The 19,740-nt window shown below is 41.4% G+C and overlaps 1 protein-coding gene across 3 annotated transcripts in view; it reads left to right on the top strand.

The window, feature by feature from the left end:
* Positions 1-19,740, top strand: part of LOC149187366 (transcription factor-like protein) — a 340,582-nt gene that overhangs the window by 193,738 nt on the left and 127,104 nt on the right. For all 3 annotated transcript variants that reach the window (XM_089411340.1, XM_089411338.1, XM_089411337.1), the window contains one exon: positions 3,409-3,494. In XM_089411340.1, coding sequence (XP_089267466.1) covers positions 3,409-3,494 — 86 coding nt within the window. The remainder of the gene's footprint in view (positions 1-3,408; positions 3,495-19,740) is intronic.

Consider the following 19,740-nt stretch of genomic DNA (forward strand, 5'->3'; position numbering starts at 1 on the left):
ACAACATAAGGAGAGCTCAAAATCTTCATATGATAAAGAGATGATCACGATTATACTTGTGTTAGCAAAGTGGTGACAATACCTCTTATGAAGTGAATTCTCAATATGTATGGATCACAACAGTCTGCAATACCTATTACAACAAAGAACGTTGTCCATCAAACAAAAAAATGGATGGGAAAGCTTTCCATCTTTGATATGGAAATATTACTCAAAAAGTGGAAGGACAATGTAGTTGTTGATATCATGAAGGGATGATGAAGTAAAAACATATGCAACAATAGTGGTGATTCTCGATTGGTTAGATGAAATCTGAGTTGAATATGTCAAATATCTTGAATCTTATTCCATAAGCAACAATTTGGACCAAAACGTAGAATTTCAATGGGGAAATGACATCTTATGGTACAAGAACATATTTTACTATAATTCCATCTTCAAAGTTTAAGAGGAAAGTTTTAAAGGAGTCACATAGTTCCCCAACAACAGGATAAGTAGGATTTTTCAAAACCTACTATAATGCATGGCAATCATTTATTGGAAGGGGATGAGTAAAGATATTCAAAAATTTGTTGACAAATGTTATACATGTCAAAGAAATAAAAATGAAAATATTATGACCCCAGGGTTACTTTATCCCTTACACATTCGTAACCAAAGATGGGAAGAGATATGGATGGACTTTATTGAAAGATTATACATGTCTCATGGAAGGGATATGATTTTTGAAGTGGTTGACATATTAATCAAATATGCATATTTTATGGCATAAGAAAGACAGATTCATCAAAATTGATTGCTGATGTCTTCTGTAAGAACATCTATAAATTACATGGTTTTCCGAAGGTCATTGTTAGTGATAGGAATGCAAAATTAAAGTGAAAGTTTTGGAGAGAATTTTGCAAACAAACTAGGATATCCCTTAATATGAGCTTCGCCTACCATCTACAAACGGATGGTCAAATGGAAATTTTAAATAAATGCCAAGAAACTTCATTGTTTTGTGGCAAATAAGCAGAATAATTGGTCCCAATGATTAAATATAACCAAATGGTGGTATTATTCTACCCATCCTACATCAACTACAATGCCTTCTTTCCATGGCTTATACAATTACGAACTCGCAAAATGGAAGGCATTTGCACTCACTGACACCAAAGTCCAAGCCATAAGGAATCAACTAGATGAATAGATGAAGATTATCAAAATATTAAAAGAAAATTTTAGCAACAACTCGTAATAGAATGGAAGAACAAACATACCAACATAGATTAGAAAGAGAGTTCGAAGAGGGCGATTGGGTGGTTGTAAGACTCCACCTTACAAACAATTATCCCTTAGGCAAGAAGGAAAGAATAAATTGGCTCCAAAATTTTATGGGGCTTTCCAAATTGGATTTTTTTTAGCAAAGTAGCTTATGGGTTGAAGATACTAGGAAACTATTGAATCCATAATGTCTTCCATGTGTTGCTTCAAGAAGATGTTGGGACAAGTCCAACCCATTCAAACAAAGGTTCTCGAATTTGATGATGAAGGGAGAATTATTTTTAGAACGAGAAGGTATTCTTGCCACTAAAGAAAAGGTCTTATGTTCCAGAGCCATCAAAGAATACCTTATCAAATGGAAAAACCTTCCAGAAGAGGATTCATCATGGGAAATATACAATTTTTGCCAACAGTGTCCCTCATTACCCTTGATTTAAGGACAAACCAATTTTTAAGGGGATGGGAATGTTATAAACGCAAAAAGATAAACAATAATAAATAATTATGAAAGGGTGCATAACCTGTTGAAAAATGTGTAACTAGGTTCGGTCTTCATAAGTATGAAATGTATTCTTGTAAATTATAAAATGAAAAGAAATTATTATTATTGGAGCATGGGTTTCATGCCCAAGTTCTTTTATTTTATAGGTCAAGCACTCTTTGAGTGCTTTTAGGGTTTGTCCTAGGTTTAAGAGTCATTGTCATATATTGAAGACCCTATGGGCACATTGTATCTTTTAAAGAAAAAATTGTTGTCTTTAAAGCGCAAAATACCTGCAAGATCAAGTCGGCCTAGACGCTGTCAAGTTGGCCTACATGAAGAGCCATGTCTACCCTTGAAGAGGCCTATATATAGAGAGGAACTTGTCCTCCATTAGACAGACTCACTCACACTCATTCTATGCGAAGAAGAGGACTAAGAAAGGTCTAAGAAGGATGAAGAAGAATTCAAAGGAATTTCAAGTGCTTGGGCTAGTTCTCTCTCTCCCAAGTGAAAGTCAAAGCTAGGGTTTCTACGCTGGGGTTGTCTTTGGTTCGATCTTGGAGGAAAGAGAAAAAGGAAGTCAAGTGAAGGTCACTTAGGGTGTCTCACTAGCCCTAAGTCACAAGGAAAGGCAAGCGAAGGGAAGAGAAGGTCATACGAAGAAGATCGAAGTCTTCTAGAGAGTAGCAGTGGTTGCAACAGTCGCTGGAAGACAGAATTTCGGATCTGCGGTAGGAGGTCAAAGTTCTTGCAGCAGGAGGCCGAGTTGATCTTGATCTTGGAAGGTATTTGAGTCATTAGGTCATGGTATTCGTCAATTGAAGGATCAATAAGAAGAGGAGATTTAAGGGTCTTCCCCTGAAGAGGAGGGGCTTTGGCCCTGGCTTGCAGCCTATATACTGTGTCACTATTCTTATTATTTTGGTAGCGTTTGATGTATCTCACACTATAATAATAAGGAAAAAGGTAACACAAATAGTTATCAAGTTAAAGAGAATTACCATATTCACTGCGCTACTGAATTCTTAACATACCCCGTCACTCGTGACTAGTAAATGCTATATAGAACACCAGGTGTACACCCCTTCACTCGTGACTAGTCAATGCTATATAATACACTGTCACGAGTGGCATTGTAAGTTTTATCCATCTTGTTATTTTCATTCATAATTTCTATTCGATTCAATGTACATGCAATTGTTTCTGTTACAGCATGATTCCACAACTAGTGCATATAATTGGTTTTGGTATCAGAGACAAGAAGTTGGTGTGAATTTGGTGGTTTCAAGCAATAACACATATCCTCAAAGTGGGTATTGGGTTTGTTACAACTTTGAAGGGTAAAATCTTCCAAGTCACTTATATACAAACATAACAAGCCAACCTTAATATCTGCAAGTCTCATAATTAAATGTTATCTTAAAATTTCAACCATGATATTACATGCAATATACATAATATTATAATGCTTTGAGGTTGTCTGGTTTCAATTAATGTTTATTCTTGTCCGAAAATCATTTGCAGTCTCAGAAGTCTTAGAAAGGCATTTTGTTCATCTTTGATTTTCTAGTTGTTGATGTTCTCATCATTTTTGACACCCATGTGGTTTTAGCTAAGGTGTCTTTAACTGTGACATTTTCATTTCTGTTGATCTCCAGGGATTTGTGGTTGTGGAGACAAATTTCAGGGTATATGCATATTCAACATCTAGATTACATAGTGAGATTCTACGCCTGTTCTCAAGGTATCAACTTCTGTTATGAGTTTCCCTTTTGAGTGGAAAATAGCATGGAGTGTGAAATTATTTACATGCTTTATTAGTTTCTCTTTTAAAGATTATATTGTGCTATTAATAAATAGTTATTTAATTGCTGATATAATTAGGGTGTGGCCATAAACATGTTAATTTATTTTCTAACTAGTTCAAGTAGAGATTTGATGATCCTCACATTGAGGTTTGTAACTAGATAGTGTCAAGCATTCCTGTCTGCAGAACAAGACATTTGGTATTACTGTAAAAGAATTTCTAGATGAGGAATCTGGATGCTACATTTTTCCATCTCTTTAATAAAGACCTACATGTAAAATATACTGTTCAAGTATACATTCAGGTGAGTCAAAAGCATTACATGTTCTTAAAGTTGAATCCTTACAAGGATATGTTTATTGATGCCTGCTGCTTTCTTACAACGTTCTTGGTGTAAAATGAGACAGTTGGATTCATGAAGAACTTAGCTAAGACAGAGGGTGAGAGATGATTTGGAATCTAGAAATACTTGACAGAAACTCAACAGATACTTCAAATTTCACCAAAAAATTATGGATATTTTTCATCCCACAACAAATGATATTTTTCATGAGTTGGACTGTGTTTGAACAAGTATTGCGATCTGGAGCAGATTCGGCTGATTTTGTGAGCATCGCAAGTGAGCTTGTTGAGTAATCATTAAACTTGGGAGGAACTGAAACATATTTTTGGATTTTGTTATCCATCTTTGTGGTGTTCCTTATTGTGACTTTTACCTTGAGATAGCACCTTTCTCTTTTTTGGTGAAATACCATGTTAGGAGTCTCTAATACTCATATTGTGGCTCCACAAATCCCCATACTACTGAGGATGTTTTGGTGTTCCATGTGCTTGACCTTCAGGGCTTTGGGTTTATTAGGTCATATGTCACAGGGTTCGCTGGACCTAAACTTTGAGGTTTGGAATTAGGTGAACTTCAAAAAAATTATTAGGTTTTGTTTAGGTTCGAGCATGTTTGGCTTATAATTGATTTCCCGTTGTGACCTCATTCCAGTTGAGTTCTGGGTATTAGAGCTCCTCATGCTAAGCTACTCATTGACTTTGACTATCAGTATAAGGACCAAGCTACACATAAGGCCAAGTTCGCACATTGAAAAATCCCAACCGGTCCCATTGGGAGTTCCCCAGACACTGATAGGGGAAATCAACGGATGGCTAACGCAGATCTTATTGAACCAGCAAGTGGGAAATGTATCGAGGTAATTGATTCTCTCTCAGGGTTGTGTCTCTGCCGTCAGGTTTGGTAATAGCAAATGTCAAATAGATGGGTAAAAGGATTGGGGCAAATGACCTCCATCTCTGGCAACTAGAACAACACCGCTAATTGGGCACATTTCATTTCAAAACATCCATACACCAGCTAACAACAAAAATATGGGCCGTCTGGGTGAACGATGATGATTGCCCACATCTAATCTTCCGGCTTAAAACTGTTTGAAATTTTTTGAAGATAGTCTAGATGGCCAAAATACCCAAGTGTTAAACTCTCGATTTGGTAGACTACCATGCGTTGAAGGCTAAAAGTGTGTGTTACAGGTCTAAAATGATACTCAGGGTGTAATTCATACATAGTAATATTATTAGCAGGTTATAAAGTTAACCTATTTTAAATAATTTGATTACTATATATAAATGTAAATTAACATATTTTAAATTATATATATTTAAAATAATTACTTGTAACAAATTTTAAATCATATATAAATAAAGGAATTTGTAATATTCCCAGTGGATATTTTACAATGATAACAAAGACATGCACAAATAAATAACGCAGAAAATTTCAGAAATGCATACACATAAACTAGAAATTTCTGCAAATCCCTAAACTAGCCAAATTTTATTAATAATATCTGCCGTGGTACAAATTAGTTGGATAAATTGCACCTGGGCTTGCACAAGGCAAACTACAAGCACTAGGTGATGAGTATGAGAAAGTCAAACGGCTGCAATAATCAACACCTCCAGAAAACTGTGCTGCTGCTCCAAAACTGCACTGTTGCCAGACTTCGCCCCCTGATTTTCCCATTCTACAGTGCCCAGAAAATTCTAGGAATTTGGTATTGTGGTCCTTGCCCAAAGCCCAAAAAAACCCAAAAAGGGTTTCCCTTGGTTCCTACTTTCAAAAATTGACCCTTCACAGCTTGGCCCTCCTCGAAATATGAATTCTGCTGCTGTGATTAATCCTGTCAATCTCTGCACTCCCAACTCTAGCAATCCTCCTCAAATGGCCCTCCAAATGATCTCCTAGCTTCCCAACTCCAAAATCCCCAAGATAATGTTGCCCCAACAAATCTCACTCCAATGACTGCGCAGTGGTGGCTCTTGGGCTATGTGTTATGCTCCATAAATGTGTGTAACCTGCAACTGATGCTTCTTCCAGTCTCGATGGTGAAGGAAATCCTTCCTAGGGTGGCACTCGAAATCCACCGAAGAAAGGTTGAGCTTCTCTCCTTGGGAATTTCTTGTGCTAAACAACACAATGTTGGCTCAGCTGAACGGTTAAGGCAATATCGATTTTCAAATAGACAGAAGACCCCTATTGCTCCCTCATTCCTTCCTTTTATAATTGCTGGCCATGCATTCCTTGTGGGTCCCTCCATCAATTCAATTTTCCTCAAGGAATTCGAATTCCTTCTTCCCCAAGTGCGTACTTTATGTGGGCCCCATATTCCACTATCAATTTAATCTTTCATTTTCTCTAATGTTGGTTGTCTCCATCTCTCTAAAAATTAAGTGGGGACTCCCTCCACCCACTTTTCCTAAGTTTACATGCCAAAATATATCCCAACACCCAATTACAAAAATAGAAATTCATCTTAGCAAAATTAATTTAATTGGGGACATTATAGTGCTCCTCACCAAAAATTGCTTGTCCTCAGGCAATGCCTGAACAAGCACCCTCTCAATCAATTGACCCTAACAGTCTCTGTACACAATATTGGGGTCCCAAATGTACCACTCAGCCATCCCTGACCTCTGACTCGTCTAGCCAGGATCCCAAGCGATCCTGATCAGCATGAGGCATCCCTTGCTCCACTCGGTGTCCAACTCAGTGTAGGCCCCAGACGTCCACGTCCCTGCATACTGCCACTAAGTAGAGCCTCATGGTAGTATAAAATCTTGATCATCTCCTCGTGAAACTGCTCTACCAAATAGTCTCTCTCGTGCACTTCAAGAGTAGACGCCTGAAGACGTAATCCAATCTTTGTGGGATGGAATCCTCACCTTCTTGCACTTCCCCTGATCTCCTCCTGCTGGTTACCCTGCCACACTGGTGAAGTCCCCCACACCACCAAGTTACTAAAACCCAATGGAAGGTATGGATGACCTTCCCCTATAGAAACCTGCTCACCTCCACAGGTAGGTGAACTGCTAAGCCCTGCTAGGCCATAATCCCAAGCTAGTCCAAAAGGGGTACCACCATGATGTCGCTGCGCGCTACTCTAATCATGACAGTTTTCCTGTCATGTGCAAGCTGTATTCCCCTCTCCTGGGACTTGATGGAAAAATATCTATGGAATCCCCATGCATCTGGCCCAAGAATCCCCATGATGTCATGACCTACCCATCCAACACTCACTTTGATTTGTAGCAGCAACAAGGAAAACCAGTCTTGCCATGCGACAAAGGCCTCAATGCTCCCTCGCATGTGCGCCACTCTAATCATGACAATTTTCCTGTCACGTGCAAGCTGTATTCCCCTCTACTGGGACTTGTTGGAAAAATATCTATGGAGTCCCCATGCATCTCGCCCAAGAATCCCCATGATGTCATGACCTACCCATCCAACACTCACTCTGGTTTGTAGCAACAACAAGGAAAACCAGTCTTGCCATGCGACAAAGGCCTCAGTGCTCCCCCGCATGTCAAACCAAGTGGGAGTTGGGTCATCCTCTGTCCTGCTCCTGCTCATCATGAAACAAAGTGTCCAATCAACCAGCTAGATCCCTGGATCCCACAACTAGAATGGCTGCGGCATAGTCCTGATAGCTGTTGGCACCAACCTTTACCACGTCTCAAGCCCCTGTGTGCGACTGATATATGGCCTCCTTACATCATGAACCAATCTGGTGCATACGAACCTGCCCTGCGCCGACCATACCACGCAGTGGGATCTATCATCCTGCCTCCTGAAAGCGCTCCCCAACACTGCCTGCAGTCTAAATATCCGCCTGCATGTAAGGTCCACAAAAGGTTGTGGATGCTCCTGAGACACCTCGGAATGGCTCACCCAAAGGGGGTCATGCCTCTCCCTGAGTGTGGGCTCAAGGGTGGTGCAAGTGTTACCCCTGCAGAAGATTGGACTACCCCCATGCCTGCATCCACCAACCCGCGCCTTGCCCATATGCCACCGTTGGAAAGCCTCTCTCCTGATGCACCGTGCCCCATCCCACTGTCTCAGATGAACCTCCTAGGTTCTGTTGCTTGCAATGAGAGCATCAAGGGACGGTATCAAAGTCCCCGATGTTAGTGTGCAATGTTGGTGAGTGATAAAAGGAAGCTCACGGTCAACTCTATGATCAACTCGCTCTCCAAATTTGAGTGTGCCAAACCCAATGGATTTCCTAATGCCCTCTTCAGGAGATCTCTCTAGCGAAAACACCTCAATAAACTGTTGTGCATGATCATGCTCTGCTACACACAAATACACACCCCAACACTCCACTACATAGCCCTGAACTCCATGGCACAACTTCATGCGCCACTAGATATCAACGCTCAATGCCATACCACCATGTACCATAGGCCATCCCATATGTGCCCATGCATCCACCACTCTGCTAGTACACCCACCACAATGTGATCTACACCTCCTGATCTGCCCAGGTACACCTGTGTGGCTCAACTCCTCACATGCAATCGGGAATAATTCTACCATGTCGAACCTCAGTAGCTCTAGTGCCCAATACATCAATGAGAAAGCATTGTTTCCATATGATGCCCTGTCCTGTGCCTTGATGATGCCACCTCCTCCTACCAACTCCTGCCAGAGTAGTCTAACCATCCTACGATCCCATGTCAACCCAACATGCCATGACAATTCATGAAATGTGCTTGCTCCTCTGTCAATCCATCATGTCACTAGTGTTGTTAGGAACTTTGAAGGGCATATGAAAAGGTGTGTGTGCCCAACCATTGAGTCGATCACATAGTTGCTACCATCACCTACCGACTCCACGATGTGATGGAAAATCCCACTTGGATCCCAACAACAGTTTGGCCCTCGAGCCCCTCTGGTAATCCACAACCTCTGTTGAGCTGTGGCCATGGATGCATCTAACCTCCTAGCCAGCTCCGTCGGATACCAACTCAATATCTCTTGTCATCCAACCCTAAGGGAAGGATCGAGAGCATAAACTCCCGTAGATGGAGCTAACCCTCCATCCTACCAAGGATGCACCCTACACAACTCATGTCACCTCATCTCACCATCTTGGTCAACACATAAGATATGTCGAGGTGACTCTGCCTCTCCCTCTCCAATGTTTAGTGGTAACTTGCTAGTGCTACTGACCTGTAATGTTTGAGTAGGGTTGCCCCATCGCTTGTATTTCGTCTAACCAGTCAAGAACAATTACCAAGGTGCCACATGTTGTGTTGTCCTCATCTTTTCGTGAGAGTGCATCAACTATGACATTTTCCTTTCCCTTTTTGTGCAATATTTCTAGGTCAAATGCCGAAAGTTTCTCCATCCACTTTTGTTGTTCTGTTGATAATGTTTTTTGTTGAAGTAGAAATTGAAGACTATTGTGATCAGTTTGGATTGAGAACTTATTTCCGAGCAAGTACTGTCACCATTTAGTTAAAGCATGTATGATGGCAAGCATCTCCTTTTGGTAAGTCGATTTCAAGCTTTCCCTTTTGTTAAGCTTCCTGCTTTCGAAGGCTATAGGATGGTTGTCTTGCATTAATACTGCTCCAATTCCAAATCTTGAAGCATCACATTCGACTATGAATGGTTTGGAGAAATCTGGAGTTGCCAGTACTAGTGTGTTTGACATCACTTCTTTTAGTTTCTCGAAGCATTCGTTTGCCTAGTTACTCCATTGGAAAGCGTTCTTTTTTAACAAGTTTGTCAGTGGCGTAGTCAAATGTGCATAGTTCTTTATGAACCTTCTGTAATACCCAGTTAAACCTAGAAATCCTCTCAGTTTTGATATGTTCTTGGGTTTGGGCCATTCTTTAATCGCTTTAATTTTGTTGGGGTCCACTTTGATTCCTTCCTTGGAAATGACATGTCCCAGGTATTCAACTTCCTTTTGCCCAAAGGTACATTTTGATAACTTGGCATAAAATTGATTCTTCTCCAATACGAAAAGTACTTCCTCTAGATGCTTGAGGTGCTCCTTCCACGTTTTGTTGTAGACGAGGATATCGTCGAAGAAGACTAATACAAATTTTCGCAAGTATGGATGGAAGAGTTCGTTCATGGTTGCTTGGAAAGTGGCTAGTGCATTTGTTAAACCAAATGGCATTACCTTAAACTCATAGTGCCCTTCATGAGTCCTGAACGCAGTGTTTTCGACTTCTTCTAATCTCACTCGAATTTGATAGTAACCTGATCTCAAATCTAATTTTGAGAAATACTCTGTGCCATGGAGTTCTTCTAGCATCAGTGTTTTCAAAACCGTTTTTAAAAACCGGTTACCGGTCTAACCGGCCGGTTAGCAAGGCCGCCGGTCTAAACCGGCCAAAAAACGCAGCTGGAAAGGCCATTTCGCCATTTTTTTGCCCTAACCGGTGAAAACTGGCCGGTTTAAGACGGAACCGGCTAGTTTGTATCAAATCGGCCGATTCTGTCCTAAACTGGCCAGTTTTAGGCACGCCCACGGTAACTTGCAAAAAGCGGATTTTTGACTGTGGTTAAGGGGTTTTGGGGGGAAACTAAGGGTGTTTTCCCTCCAAAAACACCCTCTCCAAGCTATAAGAGGCCCCTCTCACTCTCATTTGTCTCACACAACTGATTTGGAGTGTTTGTGAGTTTGTTTGTGAGCTTGGAGAGTGTTGAGTTTTTGCTGAAGTAGTCATCTTGGAGTTGGAGTTGGAACTATTTTGGAGATAGTGTGTAGCTGTCAGTGGAGTTGCCATCTTCAAGAGGAGGCTAAGGAAGCTAGTTTGCATTTCCAGGTAAGGATTTGCACTTGAAAATTCCTCATTTGAGTCTGCTGTCCATGATTTTTTTTTTTTTTTTTTTTAATGTGTTATAAACTTCTCACTTCTATGATCTATCATGTATGCTATAAACTCTCTAGCTCTATGCTATCAAATTTTGTAGCTTGCATGTGCATTTGTTTTCCTACATTTATCTTTGGTTTTCCATGTTGCTTAGCTGCAATTTTTTTTTAAATGGCAGATTTCTTTGCAAATTGTTATTATTTCAAGCAAACATGGCTCCAAAAGGAAAGGACAGTGCATGGGCTCATTGTGATGTAATTGATGGAAAAATGATATGCAAATTATGCCATAAATCTATTGGAGGTGGGGGTATTCTTAGGTTGAAACAACACTTGGCTGGGATAAGAGGCCAAGTAAAGCCATGTGATGCACCAAATGCACTGTTAGGTCCTATTAGGGCAGAATACATTTCCAAGCTTGAAAATTTTATGAGGATAAGGCTAGGGAGAAGGCCATCCAAGATGACATTGCAAGGAAGAGGGAATTATTAGAAGCCATGAAAGAGAGTGGGTATGATGGTTATGAGATTCAAGACTCCTCTTCTATCCCTTCCACCAATGACCCCTTTCACTATGTTCATCCTTCTGTTGGCCAACCATCAAAAGGAACAAAGAGAACAAACATCCAAAGTTATTTCTCATCTTCTGCCAACATTGCCTCTTCTAATCCCACTTCCTCCCAGCCAAGTTCTCAACCCACTTTGGATTAACATTGGAAAAGACAATGCAAAGAAACTTCTCATCAATACATTGCTAGATGGTGGTATGATTCAGATATCCCATTTAATGCTGTTCGCTCACCTTATTACCAAGCTATGTGGGACTCTGTTATAGCTGTAGGAAAGGGCTTCAAAGGCCCTAGTATGCATGACTTGAGGGGAGCTCTTTTGCAAAAAGAGATATCTTCCATTGATGAGTATTTGGTTGAGTTTAAAGATTCATGGCTCAAAACAGGTTGTTCCATTATGTCAGATGGATGGTCCGATGGAAAGAACCGCACTATCATTAATTTCCTTGTTTCGTGCCCTCAAGGAACCATGTTTTTGAAATCAGTTGATGCATCTGATAAGGTAAAGGATGCAACCCTTCTATTTGAGCGTTTGGATAACGTTATTCAGGAAGTTGGGGAGCAGCATGTTGTGCAGGTCATCACTGATAATGCCTCAAACTATGTTCTTGCTGGAAAGAGAGTTGAGACCAAATATAAGACCATATTTTGGACTCCATGTGCAGCACATTGCATAGACCTCATGGTTGAGGATATAGGCAATGTGGAGTGGGTAAAAAACACTGTAGAGCATGCCAAGTGCATTACAAAATACATTTACAACCACTCATGGGTATTGAACCTAATGAGGAAACACACTGGGGGCAAAGAGCTTGTTAGGCCTGCAATTACGAGATTTACAACTCACTTCCTCATGTTGCAATGTCTTAATGGTCAACATAAAAACTTGCAGAAAATGTTTTCCTCTGAAGAATGGTCTGAATCTCGGTGGGCTCGTAGACCAGATGGAAAAGACACCAAAAAGAAAGTGTTAGACACTTATTTTTGGAAAAGGTCTGTAGAGCTTGTGAAAATTACTGAGCCCCTTGTTAAGGTGCTAAGGTTGGTGGATGGGGAAAGATTGGCCATGGGCTACATTTATGAAGCTATGGATTAGGCAAAGGAGCAGATACGGGCAACTTACAATGATAGGTTAGCTAAATATGGCCGTATATGGGAGATCATTGATAACAGATGGGACAATCAACTCCATCATCCTATACATGCAGTTGGGTATTTTTTGAACCGAAAGTATCACTATAAAAATCGGCTAGGAGATCTGCATGATGGGGAGGTCAGAGCTGGATTGATTGATTGCTTGGAGCGCATGGTCCCTAGCCATGTAGACCAGTTGGAAATACATAGACAGTTTACTGTTTTCAATATGGCAAGTGGTACTTTCGGCAAAAACTTGGCAAAGATGGCAAGAGATGTGGACCAACCAGGTAAGCAATTCCAAATTCCATTTTGTGTTTTTTTTTCAAGTTAAAATTGTTTACGTTCTTTATAATTCAAATTATAAACTAAGTTACTAATTAATGTCTTTTTCTTTGCAGCACATTGGTGGGAGTCATTTGGTGGCCAGTGACCTCAATTGCAAAGGTTTGCAATTAGAGTCCTTCGTCAAACTTGCAGTGCTTCAGGTTGTGAGCGCAATTGGTCTATTTTTGAGCGCATACACACGAAGAAGAGAAATCGTTTGGAACAAAAACGGTTAAATGATCTTGTTTTCGTGCAATACAACCTTCAACTGAGGAGGAACCAAATGATGAGCAAATCACCTGATCTAGATCCCATTGTGTTGGACGATATTGATCCAACATCAGAATGGGTGGAGGAGATTGAAGATCCTGTGTTTGAGGCTGATTTTGATATCGACATGGCTTTAGCGGGGGATGAAGCAGATTATGTGGCGGCATCAGAACCAGGATCAGTAGCGGCATCAAGGAAAGGCAAAGAACCAATGGAAGGCACTAGTCGTGCAGGTCGACAAACTCGTGCTTCCATTAGGTCCACTTCTATTGTCATTGGTGGCATTGATACTGAGGTTGCAGATCAGGCTGAGGCATCCTCAGACTCTGAACCAGATGATGTCTATGTAGCTCCTAATGATGATCCTGTGTCTAGTAGTGGTGATGAACTTGATGATTGATCATGTGTACACTGTAGACTTGTAGTAGGCCAATGGCCTCATAGCTTGCAACATTGTTTTTGGACTTTATAGGCCATTTAGAGCCTCATTTCTTATGTATTTTGCTATTTTGTCGATGATATGTATTGTACTCGGTGCCATTTTGATATATTCACCTTTGCATGGTATATAAATGAGCAAACTTTGCATATTTTGTCTCTATTGGCTTGGAATCATGGTTTTACATCTTAAAAATAGTTTTGTTTCGTTAAAAATTAATTATTTAATGTATTTTTTTAAAACCGGTTCGTTTAGACCAAACCAGTCCCAGTTAGACTGGTTCCGATCGGTAAACTGGTTCATTAGGTGGACCGGTCCGGTCGTCGGTTCTAGTTTTAAAAACATTGTCTAGCATCTCATCAATGAATGGAATAGGGAATTTGTGTTTAATAGTAATTTTGTTTAATCCTCTGTAATCTATACACAACCGAAAAGATCCATCTTTCTTCCTGACTAATACTACTGGTGCAGCATATGGACTTCTACTTTTCGTAATGACTCCATGCTTTAACAGATCTTGTATTAGTCTTTCTATTTCTGTTTTATGATGATGGGGGTAGTGATATGGTTTTACATTTACCGGTGTCGAATCTGGTTTGACTTCAATGATATGTTCAATTTTCCTTTCAGGGGGTAATTTCATCGACAATTCTTGAAAAACCTTGTCATATTTCTGGATTAGGGATGTAATTTCAGACTGTTGGTGAATCCCTTCCATCGATAATAGTTCTAATTGTTGACATTGTGCGACGAATACTAGGGCTCCCTTGCGAATAAGCTTCTTCATTTGCTGAGCAGAAATGACTTGGGTAGGTGGAGCTTGGAATCCGAACAACTTATACTTCCTTCCATCCATTTTGAACTTAATGAACTGTTTTTGGTGATTTGCAGAATATGTCCCTAGTGTTTGCAACCATTGTACTCCTAAGACGACATCTACACCTCCTAAGGGAACTGTATAAAAATTGTACTCCATTTCATATTTGTTTAGTTGCATTTTAACTTTATGGCGCTTCCCTACTCCATCTATTCTTTTTCCATCTGCCACCATAACATTTAAATTTGCTACGGGATAGGCAAAAATGTTCAACCTTTTTGCGACACTGACATTTATAAAATTGTGTGTACTCCCTGAATCTGTTAATACAATAACGTTATGCTTCTTGATATGTCCTTTAAGCTTTAATGTTTGTGGTTGAGCTATGCCTGTGATATATGCCAAAGAAATTCTTGGCATATTTTCTTCTGGATTCGGATTAGGAGTCGTTTTCTTCGTCGGAGCTATCCTCTGAAGAGTCCTCTTCTTGTTCTGCTTCACAATTGTAAAGCTTTTGTGTAGTGCATGTGTGTCTGAGAATATTTCTCCGCATGTCCAACATTTGCCATCTTTTTTCTTTTCAAAATTTAACTGTTGTTGAATGTACTTACCAATGTTTTCTGAAGACGACTTACTTGTCTTCCCTTTTGAGTAATTGTTGGATTTTTCATTACTGGCATATGGTGTTTAATGGAGCTTATATTTTCACTCAATAATTATTGCTGTGTGTCTAGCTTCTTCAATGGTTTTGGGTTTATATAATTTTAATTCTTCTCGAATATACCCTTTAAGCTCACATCTATACATTTTTAGCAGCTCTTCGTCGAAGAACCCTCTGTCTTACAGCTAATACTTCTCACTCGTGGTTGTATTCGCTTACAATTCCTTTTTGTTTGAGGTGAACAAATCTTTCTTAAACGTCATCTTCTTCTTCCTCATGGAGCCTTTTAAGCAGAGTTTCTACAAATTTTTTCCAATTGAACAAACGAGCCGCACATCTGTTGGACCACCATAGGAACCAATCATATGCTTTAGCTTCCAAGTTGTTGGATGCAATCATGACCTTCTCTTGTTCACCTATTAAAATTTTATATATAATATTCATCAATGTATAAATATATACACTAATTATTAAAATGCGTGATTCTCAAAAGACACAATTAATTCCACGACTACTACGTGTTTTTCGGCCTCTCAACAGTTTATTGCATGAGCCTGTTCGAGGGTCAACGAGCGTGTCATGGGCCATGGAGAGTGGTGACGCTAGCAGGGAATGTCGACACAGAAGCAGAGTCAAGGTCATGGTGAGAGTCAAAGGAACTGATGTATATTGTGGTAGAAGACTGACAACGATTAAACGAAAGGGAAGTCAGTGATTTGGCGACACAACGTGGTTGAATGGTTTGATGGCGGAGGGAACAGCGGAAGAAGTGGTCGGGGAGCATGGTATGTATGACGCGGTGACAGTGCAAGACGACGCGGGGAGTAGGGTGCAGACCAGGAAAAGGCGATCGGGGGGAAAAGCAGGGGTTATTTCGACAGGAAACACGACAGGGTGAGGGATGACAGAAATGAGGTGGTGGTCAACGAGTCTCAAGACGACGAGAAGCACAAAACGGATAGGGATGGGGTTTACGCAGTGGACAGGGAGCAGGAGGTCGATTTAGAGGGACAGATGGTGAGTGAAACTGGCACAGGGAGGGTTCGATGGCTCTGATGCCACTGGAACAAAAGCTTTGTTCACTTACATTCGCCAATGGAATACACATTTGTATGTAAACAATATATTTTATTATTCAATATTAGATGATGATTTACAAGCCCTTGGGCAGTTCTCCTTTATAGGAGTTGACTGGCCATAAGGCTATAGACACTTCTTTTGATAAAAGTGCCCTTTCAAAACTAATTGAGCAATTTAATTTAATTTAATTATATATATATATATATATATATATATATATATATATATAGTTATGAATATTTTTATTCATAACAATGGATTGCAAGTCTGTGTCTACTCCTATGGAACTCAACTTCAAGAAGCCATGTGGAAGTGCTGTTGGGCCTGAATTGACAAACCCTTCTGAATGTAGACAACTTGTCGGGGCCCTGATGTTCTTGGTAAACTCTCGTCCGGACATATGCTTCGCTGTGAATACGTTGAGTCAATTTATGGTCGAGCCTCATCACATACGTTGGATCGCTGCTAAGAAACTCTTGAGATATATCCGTGGCACAATAAACTATGGACTGAGATACATTGTCGGTATTTGAGGCTGCATGGATATACTGATGCTGACTGGGCTAGTAGTGTGGTGGATCAAAAAAGCATGTCTGGATGTTGCTTCTCATTGGGGTCCACTTCAATTTCTTAGATGAGCAGGAAGCAGAAATCGGTTGCTCCAACCACCGCCGAGGCCGAATACATTATAGCTAGTATGGCTTGTTATGAGGATGTTTGGTTGTGGAAGCTCTTTAGTGAGCTATTTGAGAACGTGTTGGATACCATTGTGATCTTCTGCGACAACTAGAGTGGGATTCACTTTTCAGAGAATCTCACATTCCACGACCACTCCAAGCACATTGATATTAGGTACCACTTTATTCGGGATATGGTACATTGAGGAGCAATAAGGCTTCAACACATCAGGATTGATGGGCAGGTCGCAGACATTCTCTCGAAGCCCTTAGGGAAGGGCAAATTCTTAGCCTTTTGAGAGAGACTTGGATTTGTGGAAAGACCCTCCCATGAGGGTCTTGCTTGAGTTAGACATTGAGCTTTGGGAGATCTTGGGGGCTTGGGGTACTTCATGGAGCTATGAGTGACCATAGGGTGAGTGGTTCACCTTTCCCTATTGGTGCGCTGTGTACAGGGTGAGTGATTCACCTTCCTCTGTGATACTCCATGATGGTTGTCATGAGTGTAGGGTGAATGGTTCACGTTCCCCTACAATTGATGACACATGATGTTGAAGTTTTTAAGTTTACTTAGTTAGAAACGCTCCATGCACTTTATCTGATTTATTCCTACCTACTTGTTATTTTCCTCAACAAGTTATTTACAATGTAAATACTGAAAAGAAACACTAGTGCATGCTCAACATATTACAGATCAACAACTAAAAGAAACAAGAACAGACACACCATATGACACCATTACTTTTGGACTAATGTCACTGGAAAAACCCAATGTGGGAAAATCGGTGCAGCTATCTGAGGGTTTTCTTATTAAGCAATATCAGAGTACAATCTGGGTGCCAAAACTGGCCTACCCAACAGAGAATTTCCTTGGCAGTAATACCTCTTAGTTTCTGACAAATCTACTGGCTGAAACCTTGGATAATCCTTCTTGCAACTACTCAGCACCAATCTACCCCAGAAACCCCAGTGTCTACCCCAATCTGGACTGGTCAGCCTCTCCTAGCCCAATGCTGGCCTTGCGTCAGCCTATCTTGGCCTGCGTCAGCCCCAGGAGTCCCTGCGTCGGCTACGTTGGCCCCTCTGGTGCTCTGCGCAACACTTAGCTACCTTTGCGTGGCCCTACGTGAGCACTGGCTGCTCCAACGTCTCTCTCTCTCTCTCGCTACTCTGCTGCTCTCCCGGCACTATCTCTGCCTCTCTGTTTCTCTGTACTTAATGCCCCTCAGTTGCTTTCCAATCACTGATTCTATCTCTTTTAGCAAACTCCGCTCTAGAGAATAGAATGACTGATCACTCTGGTGTATTCTCCAAGTGACCCTCAAGCCTTCTCTTATACTTTTCCTGTTGTCATCTCAACGGCCGAGATTAAGTCCCTAATCAACGGCTAAGATTAGATCTGGCTTGATCCATGTCTTTTGGACCATTCTAGCACAGATTCATTTTAATACACATTAATATTTTATTTTCCCTAAGTTTAGGCTTAGGGACTCCATTAAAAATATTAATTATTTTAATATCTTCTGATCTGTTTAGAATCTGCCCAAACCCTTTCTGGGTATTGGAGATCTCATGTGCCCCAACCTCTCCACCAAATTTCGTGGCTAGAGCACATTTGATGCTACCCCAAATCAACACTCCCTCCTAGTGAGGATTGTGCTCTAGCAATACTCCTCACTGAGTATTACTCTGATCATCCGGCATCGGTACCTGTGCTGCTGGGCCTTCTTGCCCAACATTATTTGCACTGCTGTATCTTGTACTGTTGCCCATGGTTTTGCCACTGCCACTGCTGCATCTGTACGATAGCTCCCTCTGCATCCATGCTGTTGCTGGTCCCTTCTCCTAGCGCTGCATCCGCACTGCACCTCCTCTCATCATGTTGCATCGTGCTACCCACTGCTGCACGACAACTTAGTTACTGAGAAGTAAGTAACTGATCTCCCAACTGACCTCCCTGTTGGGCTAGGAACACCCACTGATGTTGAAGCTCCCTCTGCCACTGACAAGTGCTCCCTCTCTGACCTCTGAGCTGCTACAACAACTCTCTGCATCTCGCACCGTTGCACACCTCTCTGTGCCATCCTGCACTGGTGCAACACTCCTGTGCCTCTCGCACTGTTGCAGCCTGCTAGCCTCGCGATGTTTCGGGACTCCTGCACTGTAGCTCTCTCTACCGCTCCGTTCGCATCTGTTTCTACCAACTCAGCCTGTCCTGCTACTCCTCCTCGGGGCTCCCGTAGCAAGGTCTAATCCAAGAGGCCGGGTACCTCGAGGATCCTGCCCCTCATCGCTTATAGTGTGCCTGACTACAGCTCGATGTCTCCCCACTTCCGCTCAAGTGGTGCGTGTGCACTCATGGCACAATCATTGTCTGTCAAAACTTCCTTCTCTGCCCGTGTTGGCGCTGCCCTAGTCTCGGAAGACTCTCCCTTTCTTTTCTTCCTTGGACACTGGATCGCATAATGACCCAGCTCCCCATAGTGGAAGCACTTGATCTTGGAGAGATCTTTCTTCTTCCGCTTCTCTTGCTTTCCCTCAGATGCTTGGGCCATGTCTTCCTCCTCTTGCTTGACTTTGATCCCCTTGCTACTGCTACCCGTCTTCGACTGTCGTTTGATCTCTTCCTGGCGAAGAGCTGCTCACATCGTGTCCCACGGTGGAAGTGTCCCTCTGCCTAGTATACTCTCGACAAATACCTCCTAGTCTTCTGAGACAACATTTAGGGCTGTCCTCACCATCAGCTCTTGATCCAGTGTTGCCCCTATAGCAATCAACTGATCTCAGATCTCATTCAGTCCTCCGAGGAAGGTGTCAATTGGTTCTCCCTTCTTCATCTGATACGACCTCATCTGATTCTCATGCAGCGTTCTTCTCTGCACAGAAATATGCTGGTACAACTTCTTGAGAGCCTCCCACATCTCAAATGCCGTTTCCTTCTCAGCTATGTGTGGTACTACATGATCCTTGACCCCGTCAAGGATAATGGTCTTGGCCCTCGCCATTGCCTCCTCTTCCCTGTTATTATCACT

This window comes from Pinus tabuliformis, chromosome 3_1 (assembly GCF_031772625.1).
Source record: "Pinus tabuliformis cultivar Carrire ecotype Pingquan chromosome 3_1, CPIR1, whole genome shotgun sequence".
Taxonomy (NCBI): domain Eukaryota; kingdom Viridiplantae; phylum Streptophyta; class Pinopsida; order Pinales; family Pinaceae; genus Pinus; species Pinus tabuliformis.